We start from the raw sequence: 17,222 nt of genomic DNA, 5'->3' as shown, positions 1-17,222 counted from the left end.
TTTTCATAAAGCTATCATGTGGTGAATTTGTATATAAGCAGAATATGGCATCGTTTTGAAAGTTAAACTCACCAGTACGACAGGACAGATTGTGTTGGGGGGCAGGATATGGTCCTTCAGTGGTCCACAGTCACACTCAGGTTTCACATGGGAGGCACACTTATTATGAAGCTGGATGAGGGGAAACACTCAATTACAACCATATTAGTATTAGGGTGACATTCAAGATCATAACATATTATTCAATGTTACCTTTCATTTGATTGTAATTCGATATTAGAGTTCAGTTCCTTTAAAATGTATGGGGGCCATAAAATATAACGTTCAGTTTGTATCAGCTATGTAGAATTGTTTTTAGCTAAACACCAAGTGCTGTTGAGTAAAAAGTAAGAGCACATTGTGTGATTTACAAAAACACAACTGCTAACAGTGGATTTATTTAGAAAATAATGATATCAAAACACATTTTCAATGTGGTTTATTTTCTATTAGCAGAATACTGGAAATAACTGTTACTTGGTGTAAATTGGCAAAGTGATAGGACTCGGATAAAAGGTGCAAAAAAGAAATCATAAACAGCAAGAAACAGTGGAAAATAATGAGGAGGTGGCTGATTCTCCTCGGGGGGGGGCGTACCGTGACTTGGCACCACACACAGTGAAGCCCAGTCAAACCCTGGTAACACTTAATGGTTTTGTGACACTTGTCACACTTGGTCGGGCAGTTTCCCTCCACCCAGAAATGGTGCATCACCTGTGGAGCGAGAGACAGAGAGAGACAGAGAGAAACAGAGAGAGACAGAGAGAAACAGAGAGAAACAGAGAGAGACAGAGAGAAACAGAGAGAAACAGAGGAGAAACAGAGAGACAGAGAGAGACAGAGAGAAACAGAGAGAGACAGAGAGAAACAGAGAGAGACAGAGAGAAACAGAGAGAGACAGAGAGAGACAGAGAGACAGCGAGAAACAGAGAGAAACAGAGAGAGACAGAGGAGAAACAGAGAGAAACAGAGAGGATCAGAGGAGAAACAGAGGAGAAACAGAGAGAAACAGAGGAGAAACAGAGAGAAACAGAGAGAAATAGAGGAGGAAAGCAGAACAGAAAACAAGTGAGAAATCCACAATAGTAAGAAAGAAAGAAATCAAGATAGAAAGTAACACAAATGTAACAATACTGTCTGTGTATTGGGCATGTATTTAAACCAGACTAAATATTGTAATTAGGTATGCTTAGTATCAGAATGAGTTGTTTAATTCCATTAGTGAGGAAGGAGCCCTGGATCTAAGCTCCGTGGAGCATCGCTGATCCGAGCGTGCCGATTAGTAAACACTCCAATTGGACGCACCTCTGTGTTTTTCTTGCTCTTCACGTAGGTTTTGATGCACGACGGAGGAGCACGGGCCACACAGCGCTCATGGACAGTGTACTTGCAGACTGGGAGAGGTGGAATACACATTTTGACCCCTCAAAAAAATCACAAAAACAACTAAGAATAGCAAACACTAAACTGAGGTTGGGGACACATTTCCGAGGGGCAATTTGGGTCACAAAAATGCCTTCTTAATGATGAAAAAGTGCTATGGAATAAACCTTTTGGGAATGGTAAAAATGAGAGTAGACATGAGACAACTGTTGACGTTGCCATACTCACATGAGCAGCACAGCCCTTGCTTGCCCAGGCCTATAAGCATGTTCAGACACAGGTTACAGTAGGCCGGTTTGTTGAAGTGCTTCAGTCTCCACACGTGCTGCCCATCGTCTTTCACATTCTAAAGGAAAGATGACTGATTGGTTTGAGTGATTGGTTAATTATTGACTGGTTGATGGTTGGGTGATTCGTTACATGGCAGATATAAATAGGCCATGTAAAACAAACATGCCTCTCTGACACGCACAATAAGGAATCATATCGGCTCTATTCGTGGCACTTTCATCTCCAGCGTTCGACAACGTTTGGCAACTGAATGTGGCCCATGTGAACGATTTTGATATTTGTTTTACTGTTCTCCAAAGCCATCATCTTCAGTGGGGAGGATTGCCTGGGTTCTTCCCTTTAATCCTGTGTCATTAATCATGTCACCTATTACGTCAATCACAGCAAAATGACAGTCTGATGTCACTGTAAGAGACTGTCTCATTAGCCTGTGATAAGTGACGACTTGTTCAAGATCATTGAAGACAAAGGCAGCAAAAAAAACTGAAAAGATGACTCCATCTAGTGGACAAGGAGAGCTGGGACATCAGTGGTGCCGTCTGACGAAGCTATTGACTAGTTAGGAAGTGGTGGGAATGTCCAGACCTTGTACCTGATTCACACAAAAGGGCCCACCCCAACCATACTGTGCTGGCTCAAATATGGTTTTCCCACATTGTCCTTTCCAGCACGGTTCCAGCAACTATATTGGATGAGGAACCAGGCTGGCCTAATACAGCTCGCCTTGGCTCGGTTTGGCTTGGTGTATAATTTCTACTTAAAATATCAAAGGGATGCAAAAGGCACCAATTTTGTGGAACAACCCAGTTGCTGGTTGAAAATACAATCTACACAGGACCTAATTAGCAGTTTTTGCATGAACGGAGTTCAAATAAGTCAACACTATTTTTTTTTAACTGTGTGCCAAAAACAGCTAGTTTTCCCCTCAGACTGCTACCAGAAAGTCCTAGCAAAGTTCTAGCGTGAAAAATAGTTTTTGCTTAAAAGCTATTTTTGTTTATTTGTTTACAGTAAGGTACTACATTGTTACCCAGATATGATTTGATATTGAAATAAAAATGGCTGCATTTGGCCTTTAACTGGGCTTGAACTAAATCCTGCACACACTATGGCTTTCCAGGACCAGAATTGGACACCTCAGAGCCATACATAGACAATCTCTATGGCTCTGGTCTAGAAAATCTGCCATTGAAAGTAACAACAGTGATGATGTTTAGGTAACACTTTCTTGACTACTCACCGTCTCTAGTCCCAGTAGTACAAGTAGGGGGATGGTGGTGCTGCCTCCCTGGATCCACTCCTCTAGAGACACAGTACCGTCATGGTCATAGTCAATCTCCTGCATCATCTCCTGCAGAATCTACTCACAACCAATCAGAGACAGTACAGTAGGAACTGTCAACACAGATTAAACATATGACACCCTCATTCAAGCTTTACAAAGTTACAGTATTTTCCTGTTATTGATATAACCGAAACTAGGGGGCCATAGATCTTTAGGTCTATGGATCTGCAGTATATTAAATGTTTATGAAAAATATGTATTTTACCGGCTTCAATTCTGTCACGTCCCATTCCAAGTACTCAGCAACATGCATCATTTGAGAAACGATGTGCTCCAGTTCCTAGAAGTAGAAAACAAATCGTGTGTCAAAACACATCTATGGTACAATAGCCATTCTTCAATTGATGACAAACAATGGTTTTAGACAGATGAACAGCATGTAATAGTCAGTTGGTTCAATCTTCCCTCTCCAAAGGAGAGTTGTACAATGCACAACAAAAGCAGCTTGAAAACTGATACAGGCTTGATGACTTAATTACAATGGTTGGCCTACGGGAGGGCAATTATCGTCTAGTGGAGAGTCATCACATGCAGGCCAGAGCAATGAACATGAGACATTCACTCGCCTGCCCCTCCGCAACAAGCCAAAGCTTTTTTTATTTATTTAACCTTTATTTAACCAGGCAAGTCAGTTCAGAACAAATTCTTATTTACAATGACCGCCTACCCGGACGACGCTGGGCCAATTGTGTGCTGCCCTATGGGAATCCCAATCACGGCCGGATGTGATACAACCTGGATTCAAACCAGGGACTGTAGTGACGCCTCTTGCACTGAGATGCACTGCCTTAGACCGCTGCACCACGGGCTTGTGTAATGTTACTTTAGATTATATTGTACAAAATATTCTACATTTCCATATGTCAGTGTCATGGTTAGAATGACTAAGATTCAGATTTCCAGAAGGTCCTCTAAAGAATAATTGTATTTAAAGAACATTAGGTAGCTATTATGTACAATTTTACCCAGCATGGTCTCATAGACTAGACGTATCATAGTAAATGTAAATCTGAGACACTCAAATTAGTATGATATGTTATGTTTGGTATAGTTACATAATACAGAAGGTTACTTAAGGCAAAAACGAAAGCAGGGTGGTTGGTTGGGGTGAATGGGTAGACTTATAACGCGAACGTCTAGCAACCCAAAAGGCTGCGTGTTCGTATCTCATCACGGACAACTTTAGCATTTTAGCTAATCTGCAACTTTACAACTACTTACTACTTTTTAGCTACTTTGCAACTACAAGCACTTTAGCTAACCCTTCCCCTAGCACTAAACTTAATAACCTAACTCTTAACCCTAACCTTAACAATAACCTTAACCCCTACCCCCTAGCCTAGCTAATGGTAGCCACCTAGCTAACGTTAGCATTAGCCACCTAGCTAACGTTAGCCACAACAAATTGGAATTCATAACATATCATACATATTGCAAATTTGTAACATATCATATGAAATGGATGACATACAACCACAAATGAATACATGCCATACGAAACGAAGAGTCACTTGGATTTACATTTACTATGTTAAGTCTACCCTTGAGCTCAGGTTGCAGCACCAAATCATTTTTCAGTACAGTAAACAACATGGCGTGTATAGGACAGAACCAGACATGGCACTGGTATAGGCTTTAGAAAATAACAAAGATGATCTTTCATGTAAGGCTGTGTTCAAATAATGTTTGGCATATTTTTTGAATATGTATGAAGAAGGAAAAATGATTACCGAACTATCCAGAGACCCATTCCCATCTGTATCATAGAGACGAAACATAACTGTAGAGAAAGAGATCAAACATTTATGAGTTTCAATTGTTGTTGGAGATGCAATACATGTCATTGAGACACATTTTTACTACCAATTTAGTTTCATGGATACACTTTACTATGTGTATCCACATAGTAAAGTATCCTTTAGTTTTTAAGGGTACAATCAGCTATTGAACTCCCATCAATTCAAAGCAATGTTTCCCCTCATAAAAGTGTTCTTAGCATCTCAGTGTTGAAGTCTGATTGGTTCTTGCACTAGCCCCCAGCCACAACTTAACACCATCACCATGGAAACAGACAGCTCCCTCACCAGAACAGTGATTGGCTATCTAATACACGAGTGACTGACAGACACACACACACCAGTTCTATAGTAATATAATCGTGACAACACTCTCCTCTGCCCCAAGTAATTTACATACTAATGGATATTCCCAATACGTGGAAAAAGTGTTTTTAGCCCAGTCTCAGCCTGACGCTACCCACTCCCTCAATCTCAGTAGTGGTGCGGCTAGTGACAAACCCAGCTGGATTGAAGAGGGTGAGCTGGTGAGTTCACTAAGGACTCGAAGAGGGGGGTTGTTCATTTCATATGGGGTTGACGTCAAGCTGCTGTTTGTCAGACGCTAATTAGGAGCTAATTGACAGCTTCCTGCTATGGTGCGGTCACGTCGGTCCACTGGGGCCGGAGGATGGGGAAGTGAGGTAGATGCCTGGAGGAATGAGAACTCTGCTGGAGCTGGGAAGGTGTTTGTGGTGGAGAGAGATGAGAGGAATAGCATACAGTCGAGTCACTCAGAAAAGGCAGAGAGCTAAGTTGTCTAACCCTATGAACCTAGAGTATAAAGACTGTTATTTATCGTTGTCATCACCTCACCTCCTCTTCAAAGCTGAACTAGTACTAGTTGCAGTAACAATAACTGAATCCACTGTGGTGACGTAGGGTATATTTCCTCAACCATACAGAACCAAGGGAATTTAGCTTGCTACTGATGATGATCAATACTCACTTTTTAGATGTTTCTCTTTTTGCCATGCATTCCCTGACTTTGCACAAGGTATGTAGACCTACAGATATAGCAGCTTAAATGAATGTACTGTACGTGTAAATTGAAACCTGTCATTCTTAGAAGAACCAGCAGAGGGCCCTATTTAGCTCCACAAGACATCATTGAGGCTGGACGGAAGGAGGGGTAGGGTGGGCAGAGTGGGCAGAGTGGGATTCTCTCTACAAGGAGAGATACTGTAGCATCCAAGGCTAAACCAATGATGTGCTCCCTGGGCCAGACCAGCTAAATTATTAACACACTTAATGCTTAATGAACAGCTCTGTTCTTCAATTATTCAGCAGTTGGATGAGAATTATAAGAACACATAAAAAGTCTGATGTTCAATTATCTAATATAATCTCATAAATAAATAAGTACACATCTAAAGTTTAAGTAGAATAAAGAGATCCCCATGGCAACGCTAATAAGGGCTTTCAGTAAACATAATGATTCAAGTAGACTACAGTGAAAAGGCTAGACTGCTACTCCTGCTTAGGTAATGGGAAATATCTAGCAGTTTATTGGGATGAAGCTCTATCTCGTTTGGCTATGCGTGTCTGTATTTACGGTACACAAATGTCATTATTCTCACGGGTAAACCACAAAATAACATTCTTGTTCTGGAAATCCTAATTCTGCATTATAGCCAAAGGAGCTCCAGTATACAGTGGGGCAAAAAAGTATTTAGTCAGCCACCAATTGTGCAAGTTCTCCCACTTAAAAAGATGAGAGAGGCCTGTAATCTTCATCATAGGTACACTTCAACTATGACAGACAAAATTAGAAACAAAAAATCCAGAAAATCACATTGTAGGATTTTTAATGAATTTATTTGCAAATTATGGTGGAAAATAAGTATTTGGTCACCTACAAACAAGCAAGATTTCTGGCTCTCACAGACCTGTAACTTCTTCTTTAAGAGGCTCCTCTGTCCTCCACTCGTTACCTGTATTAATGGCACCGGTTTGAACTTGTTATCAGTATAAAAGACACCTGTCCACAACCTCAAACAGTCACACTCCAAACTCCACTATGGCCAAGCTGTCAAAGGACACCAGAAACAAAATCGTAGACCTGCACCAGGCTGGGAAGACTGAATCTGCAATAGGTAAGCAGCTTGGTTTGAAGAAATCAACTGTGGGAGCAATTATTAGGAAATGGAAGACATACAAGACCACTGATAATCTCCCTCGATCTGAGGCTCCACGCAAGATCTCACCCCATGGGGTCAAAATGATCACAAGAACGGTGAGCAAAAATCCCAGAACCACACGGGGGGACCTAGTGAATGACCTGCAGAGAGCTGGGACCAAAGTAACAAAGCCTACCATCAGTAACACACTATGCCGCCAGGGACTCAAATCCTGCAGTGCCAGATGTGTCCCCCTGCTTAAGCCAGTACATGTCCAGGCCCGTCTGAAGTTAGCTAGAGAGCATTTGGATGATCCAGAAGAAGATTGGGAGAATGTCATATGGTCAGATGAAACCAAAGTAGAACTTTTTGGTAAAAACTCAACTCGTCGTGTTTGGAGGACAAAGAATGCTGGGTTGCATCCAAAGAACACCATACCTACTGTGAAGCATGGGGGTGTAAACATCATGCTTTGGGGCTGTTTTTCTGCAAAGGGACCAGGACGACTGATCCGTGTAAAGGAAAGAATGAATGGGGCCATGTATCGTGAGATTTTGAGTGAAAACCTCCTTCCATCAGCATTGAAGATGAAACGTGGCTGGGTCTTTTAGCATGACAATGATCCCAAACACACCACCCGGGCAACGAAGGAGTGGCTTCGTAAGAAGCATTTCAAGGTCCTGGAGTGTCCTAGCCAGTCTCCAGATCTCAACCCCATAGAAAGTCTTTTTGAGGGAGTTGAAAGTCTGTGTTGTCCAGCGACGGCCCCAAAACACCACTGCTCTAGAGCAGATCTGCATGGAGGAATGGGCCAAAATACCAGCAACAGTGTGTGAAAACCTTGTGAAGACTTACAGAAAACGTTTGACCTCTGTCATTGCCATCAAAGGGTATATAGCAAAGTATTGAGATAAACTTTTGTTATTGACCAAATACTTATTTTCCACCATAATTTGCAAATAAATTCATAAAAAATCCTACAATGTGATTTTCTGGATTTTTTTTCTAATTTTGTCTGTCATAGATGAAGTGTACCTATGATGAAAATTACAGGCCTCTCTCATCTTTTTAAGTGGGAGAACTTGCACAATTGGTGGCTGACTAAATACTTTTTTGCCCCACTGTATTCCCCTGTTAGAGGAAAAACAATCATTAGTCCTCACACTCCAGTTTGTCCTCGGGTCGGCCACCCTCCAGCAGTGAGAGGTAGCAGACGATGTCCTTCAGTTGAACCATGCCTAGAGGTCTGGGCAGAGTCCTGGGTAGAGGGGGCACCTTCAGAGGGGTCGAGTTCCCTTTGATCAGCTTGAGGCCTGCAGAGAGAAGAAGGCCAGAGAAGAAGGTCAAAATGTAGACCGGTTAGGATCATTGCTGAGCTTTATGCCTCTAATGTCAACCTCAAACTGTCTTTCAAACTGTCTACCAATAAATCTAAATTCATGTTGTGAAATTGATTGCAGATGCTATATAGGTGTGGTCTTTGCCAATATTACGGTAGTAAATGTTGACTAGACAGCACAGTTTTAGTTTATGATGATTGTCGGTAGTACCTCAGGACATTTTGTGAAAAAGTACAAGCTGTGGCTACATACACTGCACTCAATGACTTGGCTGTAAGCTACAGTCCACAACAACAAGGCAATCTGGGGGGGTCTGACGACAGAGTTAACCATACTGAACCAATTACAACAGTACCTATCACCCAGTGAACATGCTCTTTGTGGTAGGAGTAAAAACTACAGCAGACCTAAACAACTTTAGGCTTTTATTTGTCTGCTGCTGAGGTCATAGAGGTCATAGTTTCTATGCGTTCTTGATCTGTTCCTTTGCTTTTGTAGGTACGGTGGTCCTAAGGGCAAAGTAGCTTTAAAAATTCAGTAACAGCGCACGCAGACAACATAAAAGCTACTTTGCCTCTTAGGGACATCATCTGAAGGTTATAGCTGAAGTGCAGGGTCTTACCAGTAACTCTGGGCTTGTCTATTGAAGAGGGGCTGGGTTTTGGTCCCTTGTTACTGAATGATAAGAAGAGGTGTTGACAGAACTCCTCTGCCAGCTCGCTCTCCAGAAACGTATGCATGAAGACCTTGAAGCCTTCAAAGTCAATCTCCTGAAACAAGACCCAGAACATGATCCTGGTTGGTATAATTCCCATGAAGGAAGCTTTGATTACCATATCATGTCTGGGAGAACAAGGAATGCAATACCTGATTGAGTATATCTTTCTTCTATGCAGCATTGAATAAAGACATTGGGAATCTCAATAAATCAAACTTTTAAAAAAGTAAGTTAGTCATATCCTGAAAAGCACACAAACAACCATGGTGTGACATTTTCGGCATTTCCACTATAAACAAAGTAAGTAGTGCCTCTTACATTCAAATTCCAAAACTAAACCAAGATATATTGGTCTGAGGTGACTATAGACTGACACCAGTGTTGAATGTTGTTGACATCCAAAATGACCAAGACTTGGTAGCAATTCTGAAGTGATGGTAGTTTTCTACATTATGAAGAAGTCTCAAAATAGTTCTACAAATGGTTCATGCAATGCTAATGTTGCCACATCACTACCAGAACAGTGTCTTATGGGAAGAAAGACTACCTCCTCTGGGTTATATTTCGCCAACACTCCGTCTCCATGGAACTCCTGCAGCACATCTTTCAGCTTCTTGGTTGAGTCTAAAAGAAAAACACTCAACAGATGTTATAACCATAAAGGCTTCCCGTTAAATAGCAATTGATATCGTATCCGTGAAGGGAGATCCCACTGCGGGATCTCATCCAATTATAGAGTGCAAAAGATCCAGTCTACGGCTCAGGAGGAATTCGATCGGACACCCACCAGACCGCATCGAAATTACAGGAGGAATCACCAGACTCTGGAACCAGTAGGAGGTTAGACTCCTCTGCCTGGCCCGTTTGGTCTGGTTCCTGTCAAGGTCTCTTCCTGTATTTTCAAACTATGGGAGTGTAGCCCTAGGAGTGTCCTGGCAGGACTGGTCCATTTGGGCCCCTGGTGTAGACATTGTTTTATTATGTTATTCTAGCTGTTCCATTATGATATTTGTAGCTTCTGGAGCAACAAGACTAGATTTGGAAGGATGACCATGTGAGACCATGAAACGTGTGACTGGTTGCCTGCGTGATAAAACCCACCAAAAAGAAGTTATAAAGTATTAACTATTAACTCGTGCACTGTTTTTTTATCACTCCTCTACATGGTCAAAAAACTGTCACGTTGTCATCCTAATGCTAAAACTTTAAAGGAAATGACTTAGTGTAGGTTACTTTAGGCCAAAATGCATGTCACATCAGTGTTCTACTACACAGCACCTGGGAAAATACAAACCGCAACGTCACTGTGCAAAAAAAAAAATCCATTCTAATAATCGTCTCTGATTATGAAGTCATAACTAGTAGACTGTAGAGTATTGGTGCTCATGCGGTATCTGAAGTGAGGAAAGTGTGCAATATCGTTCACTTCACCTTTTAATGAGAATAGGGTGTGTGGGGGAGGGGCTAAAGTAAGATGGAGGGACTGAAAAGGAGGGAGGGAGAGGTGGAAACAGGGGAAGGTCCATTGTTGCAGCTCGGAGAATGGGATATTGTATAACCTGTCGCTGCACACGGAGCACAATGACTAGCTGTGAGCCCATTGAAACACGGTTATCCAAATCTCTCTATCGCACACTGTCCTTCACTCTTTCTTTCCTTCTCATTTACCCTGGTCCCAAACCCCGTCTCTTCTCAGACTTTCAGACATTATAGCGGAGCTGGATTTGTTTTAGAGGGTAGATGAGCTTTAATATTGCAGATGTAAATTGTCTGCATCATTTCCAATCCCTCCCTCAACACTTCTAGAACCAAAGCTGCGCCCCTGGTAAACCCTGCAGAAGAAGAAAATCGATCCCAGTCAGAGACAGTAAAGAGAGGCTGGAGAACTGCTTACAGTCGGCGGAACAATGTTGTCAAAACGCGTAGAGCAATTAACTTGTCATGGCCAAGTGAAACCCTTGGCCTGCAGAAGAGATCCCAAGCAAAAAAAAGCATTCCTTATTTAGATTTGGACTGAGGTCTGTGAATATGTAATAAAATAACCTCCAGTCAAGACACTATATAGATTTAGGGTCTTTATTGCTGCTCAAATGAGCTCTGTTGTTTTATTCTCCTCTACTATACTGGGATGAAGTTCTTATTGTTGTGGTCATGTGGGAAGTCTTTTGAGATTCCTTCCTTTTACGAAAACTATTTTAAAACCAAAATATAATAAATATTGCAAATAATAATGTTACTCCATTTAATTGTTACCCTGGAAACCACCAACGCAAGAAAGGCTTCAGTATATCTCACTATTCACATTGAAAAGGCAACAAAACCATCCATCTCAAAACTTGCACAGTCAAATCTTTCATTTCCAAAAACCTGAATACTTGCAGTATAACTTCAAGACGTTCATAACTCTCGTTGGCCCGCAGGGGAAGCTTTTGTGTTATGATTAATAATGGTTTAACATAAACAGCACCAGAGCACCAGACAGATTTAATGCTTGACCTGGTATGCTGCAAAATCAGAAGGGGTGCCAAATAACAGATTACAGACATATGGATGATTCCAAGTCATCAGAGAAAGAGGGGGTTTTGTACTGTTTGAGCTTTACACCAAATCTAGTTGGATTAGGCTGGGTTTCATAACGCAGTGACAGTGCATGGAGATATTCTCTGCTCTTATGCAGTCACCATTACAGTAACTGGGCTCTGTTATCCTGCCGTAGTCAAGCAGTAGGAAAATCTCTCTCTGTGTGAGGTGGATTAGGACATACTGCTGGGATGGGCTCTACAGTAGTTTACTAATCCAGTGTCACATTTTATACCTGACTATATTCAATTTTCAATGAAGTTTAAACTTGATTGTGAGAGCCTAAGCGACGGTGTACACGCGCACACACACACACACACACACACACACAGTCAGAGACACAGACTTACATTGAGCGTACTCCTGCAGAAGGGAGAATTCAGCTGGGGTCAGAGTGACCCACTTGTCCTGGTTGGTCATTGTGATGAGTCCTCTTCTCCCTCACATCCCCAAACTATCATCCCACAGTCCACTCTCTGGAACAGAACATAGAACAACATGTTGTTAGGCCTCTTTCATCATAGGACTGTTAACAGAAAGAGATTTGGTTTGGGTTCTGACATTCATTCCATCATCTCCGGTCATAGAATTGCATAGAATGACTGTATATTGATCCTCACATCATTACATTGCTATAGTGTAGTATAGCGTAGTTTCGCAGAAACCTTGAAACTAAAATGTCCACCTGTAACCAAAAAGTATATCCGTCTGTCAGTCAATTAGAGACTGAGGACTTTTTTTTGATTCATAATACGTATTGAACGCCCTAATGAACACATTCTTCATGCTATCATAAGTATTACATCAGACAAGTACATGACTCTTAGTATGACTGACAACCAAGCTAATGCTATCTTGTCCTATCCAGCACTATGTGCTATAGCTAGCTCGTCCATTTGCTAAATGCCATGTCAATGTCCAACATGAACTCATCAACTCAATGCATTATTTGACGTCTGTCCTACTTACAGACGTAGGATCTTAATTGCAGGAGATCTGTTGCAGGAGAACTTTCCTGCAATGCAGGACATTTAAAACATGTAGTGTATTTGAGGTTTAAAAAGGCAGAAATTTCAGGCTTCATTTTCCCTTACAAAAATGTACCAACCCCTACAAAAATGTCCATCAATTATAATCCACATAATAATTCACATTTCCTATTGCCTGCTTTAGCAAACTGGCTCAAATTAAGACCCTACAACTGTACCTAGGACAACATTTAGTTTATGCGTAAAGAAGCATTTATGACAGACAGTATAAGGGACATGTAGGAGTTTAAGTCATGATTGTCCAGGACTGCTGACAATGTTTGAAGACAACAGAATGATGAGCCAGCTGGCATCACTGATTATGGACAATGCAATGGTGACAGAAGATTAGACAGTGTCAGAAAAGAGGGGATGCTATGCCACTTTTCCCTTGCACTAGACCCCCCCACACACACACACAATGGGTTAGCACAATACAAGATATGCTTACTGTAATCTTAATCTGTTCTACATTGTAACTACTTTAACTACTGAGAAGGGTTTAAAAAGCATTACACATTCATGTAAAGAGAAATAAAGAGTGTGTGTGTGTGTGTGTGTGTGTGTGTGTGTGTGTGTGTGTGTGTGTGTGTGTGTGTGTGTGTGTGTGTGTGTGTGTGTGTGTGTGTGTGTGTGTGAGAGAATGAGTGTTTTGGGGTTAGTCGGTTGCTACATTATATAGCCTGGGGTATTGTGCTCTGTGGGCTACTGAATCTAAATGTCCCACTCCCCCCCTGCTCTCTTAATGCACCTGTGTTAGTTTCAGAACCAGCTTCCTTCCTTTTTGACCCAATTATAAACCCTCACAGCAACAAATGCATGTAACAGTACTTTACCACCTCAGTTCACAACTATTTCATAATGAAAGAGCTGGCATGAAATCATCCGTGTGTGTGTGTACTAGTATGCGGGAATTCGTGTGCGTGTATGTGTGTGTCTGTGCATATATGTGTATCTGTGTACAGGCATAGTTTGTATGTGGATGTCCTGAACATACCCATAGAAATTGCACAGTTCTAAACTTAAGGAACCCTTGAGACACTTGAATATGCATGGACACGTACGGTGCGTTTGGAAAGTATTTCCAACCCTTCCCTTTTTCCACATTTTGTTACGTTACAGCCTTATTCTAAAATGATTCAATTATATTTTTGTTCTAATCAATCTACACGCAATACCCCAGAGTGACAAAGCAAAAACATGTTTTTATAATAAATAAGGTATTCTATATATTTTTTTACCTTATTTACATAAGGATTCAGACCCTTTGCTAAGACACTCAAAATTGAGCTCAGCTGCACCCTGTTTCCAAAGCGCATCCTTGAGGTGTTTCCATAACTTGATTGGAGTCCACCTGTGGTATCTTAAATTGACTGGACATGATTTGGAAAGGCACACACCTGTCTACATAAGGTCCCACAGTTGACAGTGCATGTCAGAGCAAAAACCAAGCCATGAGGTCGAAGGAATTGTCAGTAGAGCTCCGAGACAGGATAGCAAACCAAAAAAACACAGTGGACTCCATCATTCCTAAATGGAAGAAGTTTGGAACCACCAAGACTCTTCCTAGAGCTGGTCGCCTGGCCAAACTGAGCAATCAGGGGAGAAGGGCCTTGGTCAGGGAGGTGACCAAGAACCCGATGGTTACTCTGACAGAGCTCCAGAGTTCCTCTGTGGAGATGGAAGAACCTTCCAGAAGGTCAACCATCTCTGCAGCATTCCACCAATCAGGCCTTTATGGTAGAGTGGCCAGATGGAAGCCACTCCTGAGTAAAAGGCACGACAGCCCGCTTGGAGTTTGCCAAAAAAGCACCTAAAGGACTCTCATACCATGAGAAACAAGATTCTAGGGTCTGATGAAACCAAGATGGAACTCTTTGGCCTGAATGCCCAGCGTCACGTCTGGAGGAAACCTGGCACCATCCCTATGGTGAAGCATGGTGGTGACAGCATCATGCTGTGGGGATGTCTTTCAGCGGTAGGGACTGGGAGACTAGTCAGCATCAAGGGAAAGATAGACGGAGAAAGTGAAGCGAGATCCTTGATGAAAACCTGCTCATGAGCGTTCAGGATCTCAGACTGGGACAAGGGTTCACCTTCCAACAGGACGACGACCCTAAGTACACAGCCAAGACAACGCATGATTGGCTTCGAGATTACTCTGAATGTCATTGCGCAGCCAGAGCCCGGACTTGAACCCGATCGAACATCTCTGGAGAGACCTGTAAATAGCTGTGCAGCATCCAACCTGGCAGTGCTTGAGAGGATCTGCAGAGAAGAATGGGAGGAACTCCCCAAATACAGGTGTACCAAGCTTGTAGTGTCATACCCAATAAGACTTGAGGCTGTAATCGCTGCCAAAGGTGCTTCAACAAAGTACTGAGTAAAGGGTCTGAATACTTATGTAAATGTGATATTTAATTTACATTTCCAAAAAATATTTTTGCTTTGTCATTATGGGATATTGTGTGTAGAATAAGGCTATAATGTAACAAAATGTGGAAAAAGTCATGGGGCCAGAATACTTTCCGAATGCACTATATGTAGTGCTATATATTATATATTATTGATGCAATTGTACAGTACTGACAGAAGACTTAAGAATAATATACTGTACATCTGAAATACATTCAGTATCTGTGGCTAAATAGACCGTAATGTGGTGCCATGTATGCATTATTATGCTATTTAGACTGCGAAAAATCACAGAAGTCAATCGAATCGCTTGCTACAGGCATTGGCTCTACCTCCCATAAACTTTGATCAATTGCTTGTGTGACAAATACATATCGCTACTCTGCAATCCCTCTCTAGGACTCGTACATACTTATCCCTATCATAAATACTAGTTGTTACATTTGTCTTGTAATTCACATTTATAATCCCTTCCCTACGAGTGTTAGATACACAGGAAAGCAAAATGATCAAAATGATTCTCATTCTCTATTGTTTATAATCCTTTTACATCAGTGGAGGTCGGTGAGAGGAGTTATAAGAGAACGGCCTCAATGTAATGGCTGGAATGGAATAAATGGAATGGTATCAAACACATAAAACATATGGAATCCACATTTGACTCCATTCCCTCTAGTCTGAGATGTGGACGTTGATTAAGGCAGCCCCCCAAGACACATTTCAGTTGAAGGCATTCAGTTGTACCCCCTTTCCCTCTTCCTTTCCATTCCGTTCCATTACCATGAGCCTGTCCTCCTATAGCTCCTCCCACCAGCCTCCGCTGGTATACATACAGTATAATGCACGTAATCCTCATCATAATGTCCATAGAACTGCAACAGCAGCATCACAGCAGTACTTCAACCCTTTAGCAAATGTCTCAATGCTGCGAGTCTAAATCCACGAGCAGTGAACTGTATTTGTAGTAGCAGCACTGTGATACCGATAGGCTTGATTCATTTCCAGTGGTGCCACCGCAGGTTATCAAACACTGTTGCTGCATCTATCAATTAATTCATCGGCAATATGACACCCGGTAGAGGATTCTACTGCAAGAGACACCAGCGATACGACTAGAGTAGCTGACACTACACATGAACAAATACACTCACTACATTACACACCCACTAAATACACGCTCGCATACGGTCAATGAACGAACAAACAATAGACTGCAGTATCAACATGATACTCACCTGCTGGAGAGCCAAAGCAAACTGCCTGGAGCAGGGAGTAGTCTTCCAGACAGATGCTTACAGATGACGCTTACACACTCTCACACACGCATCTTGCTCTTTCTCACACTCACATACAAAATACACACCCTCACTCACATCATGTCCCCGCTGAATGTACTGGAGGAGAGCGTAGAGGGTTTGTCATCAGATGGTGTGTATGTGAGTGTGTGTTAGACCCCCCCTTCTGCTGTGTGTGTAAGAGTATGCGTGTGTGGCTGTGTTTGTGTGTGTTTGTGAGTGTGTGTGTTAGACCCCACCGTCTGCTGTGTGTGTAAGAGTATGCGTGCGTGGCTGTGTTTGTGTGTGTGTGTTTGTTTAGAAGCAGTCAGTGCTAGAGGATAGAATCTCCAATAGAAAAGGGGGAGTGTGTGTGTGAGAGGGAGAGAGTGATAAAAAGCACAGAACGATCTTCGCTTGTCCGCAATGATAATCAGTTCCCATACTCACTGCTTACGTCACCCTTATCCCTCCTCTCCTCCTCTTTCTGCTCCCCCACTATTCCCTCATGAGGATGATGTCCTGAGCTCCCGCTCTCTCTCCCTCTCTCTCTCTCTCTCTCACCTGCTCTCTCTCCCTCTCTCTCTCTCACCTGCTCTCTCTCCCTCTCTCTCTCTCACCTGCTCTCTCTCCCTCTCTCTCTCTCACCTGCTCTCTCGCTCCCGCTTTCCCTATCCCTCACTTTCTCTCTTCTGTTCTCTCTCTCCCGTTGCCGTGGCGCTTGTCACCATTAGCATTCAGCAGGCAGGTGGTAACCGCGGCGACCTGTGGGAACACCTCTTGATTGAACTGATGGGATGTGAAAGGGGCAAGGGCCGGCGGTCTCATGTTCAACAGACATGAATCAGGAGTAA

General features: G+C 42.3%; 1 protein-coding gene across 5 annotated transcripts in view; it reads right to left on the bottom strand.

Moving 5' to 3' along the window:
- The window catches only part of dgkb (diacylglycerol kinase, beta), a 50,820-nt gene extending 33,870 nt beyond the window's left edge, over positions 1 to 16,950 (bottom strand). The window contains exons 1-13 of one of the 5 annotated variants that reach the window (XM_042304555.1): positions 16,819 to 16,950; positions 12,002 to 12,127; positions 9,619 to 9,695; positions 9,221 to 9,241; positions 8,976 to 9,123; positions 8,177 to 8,326; positions 4,789 to 4,838; positions 3,264 to 3,338; positions 2,954 to 3,073; positions 1,651 to 1,768; positions 1,345 to 1,433; positions 637 to 753; positions 73 to 171 (exon numbers count right to left, since the gene is read on the bottom strand). In XM_042304555.1, coding sequence (XP_042160489.1) covers positions 73 to 171; positions 637 to 753; positions 1,345 to 1,433; positions 1,651 to 1,768; positions 2,954 to 3,073; positions 3,264 to 3,338; positions 4,789 to 4,838; positions 8,177 to 8,326; positions 8,976 to 9,123; positions 9,221 to 9,241; positions 9,619 to 9,695; positions 12,002 to 12,071 — 1,134 coding nt within the window. In that variant the 5' untranslated portion in view covers positions 12,072 to 12,127; positions 16,819 to 16,950. The other 4 variants (XM_042304556.1, XM_042304554.1, XM_042304557.1 and 1 more) reach the window with 4 other exon arrangements.
- Between the last annotated feature and the right edge of the window lie 272 nt (positions 16,951 to 17,222).

This window comes from Oncorhynchus tshawytscha, linkage group LG23 (genome assembly GCF_018296145.1).
Source record: "Oncorhynchus tshawytscha isolate Ot180627B linkage group LG23, Otsh_v2.0, whole genome shotgun sequence".
Taxonomy (NCBI): Eukaryota; Metazoa; Chordata; class Actinopteri; order Salmoniformes; family Salmonidae; genus Oncorhynchus; species Oncorhynchus tshawytscha.
This window is presented reverse-complemented; position numbering and strand designations above follow the sequence as displayed.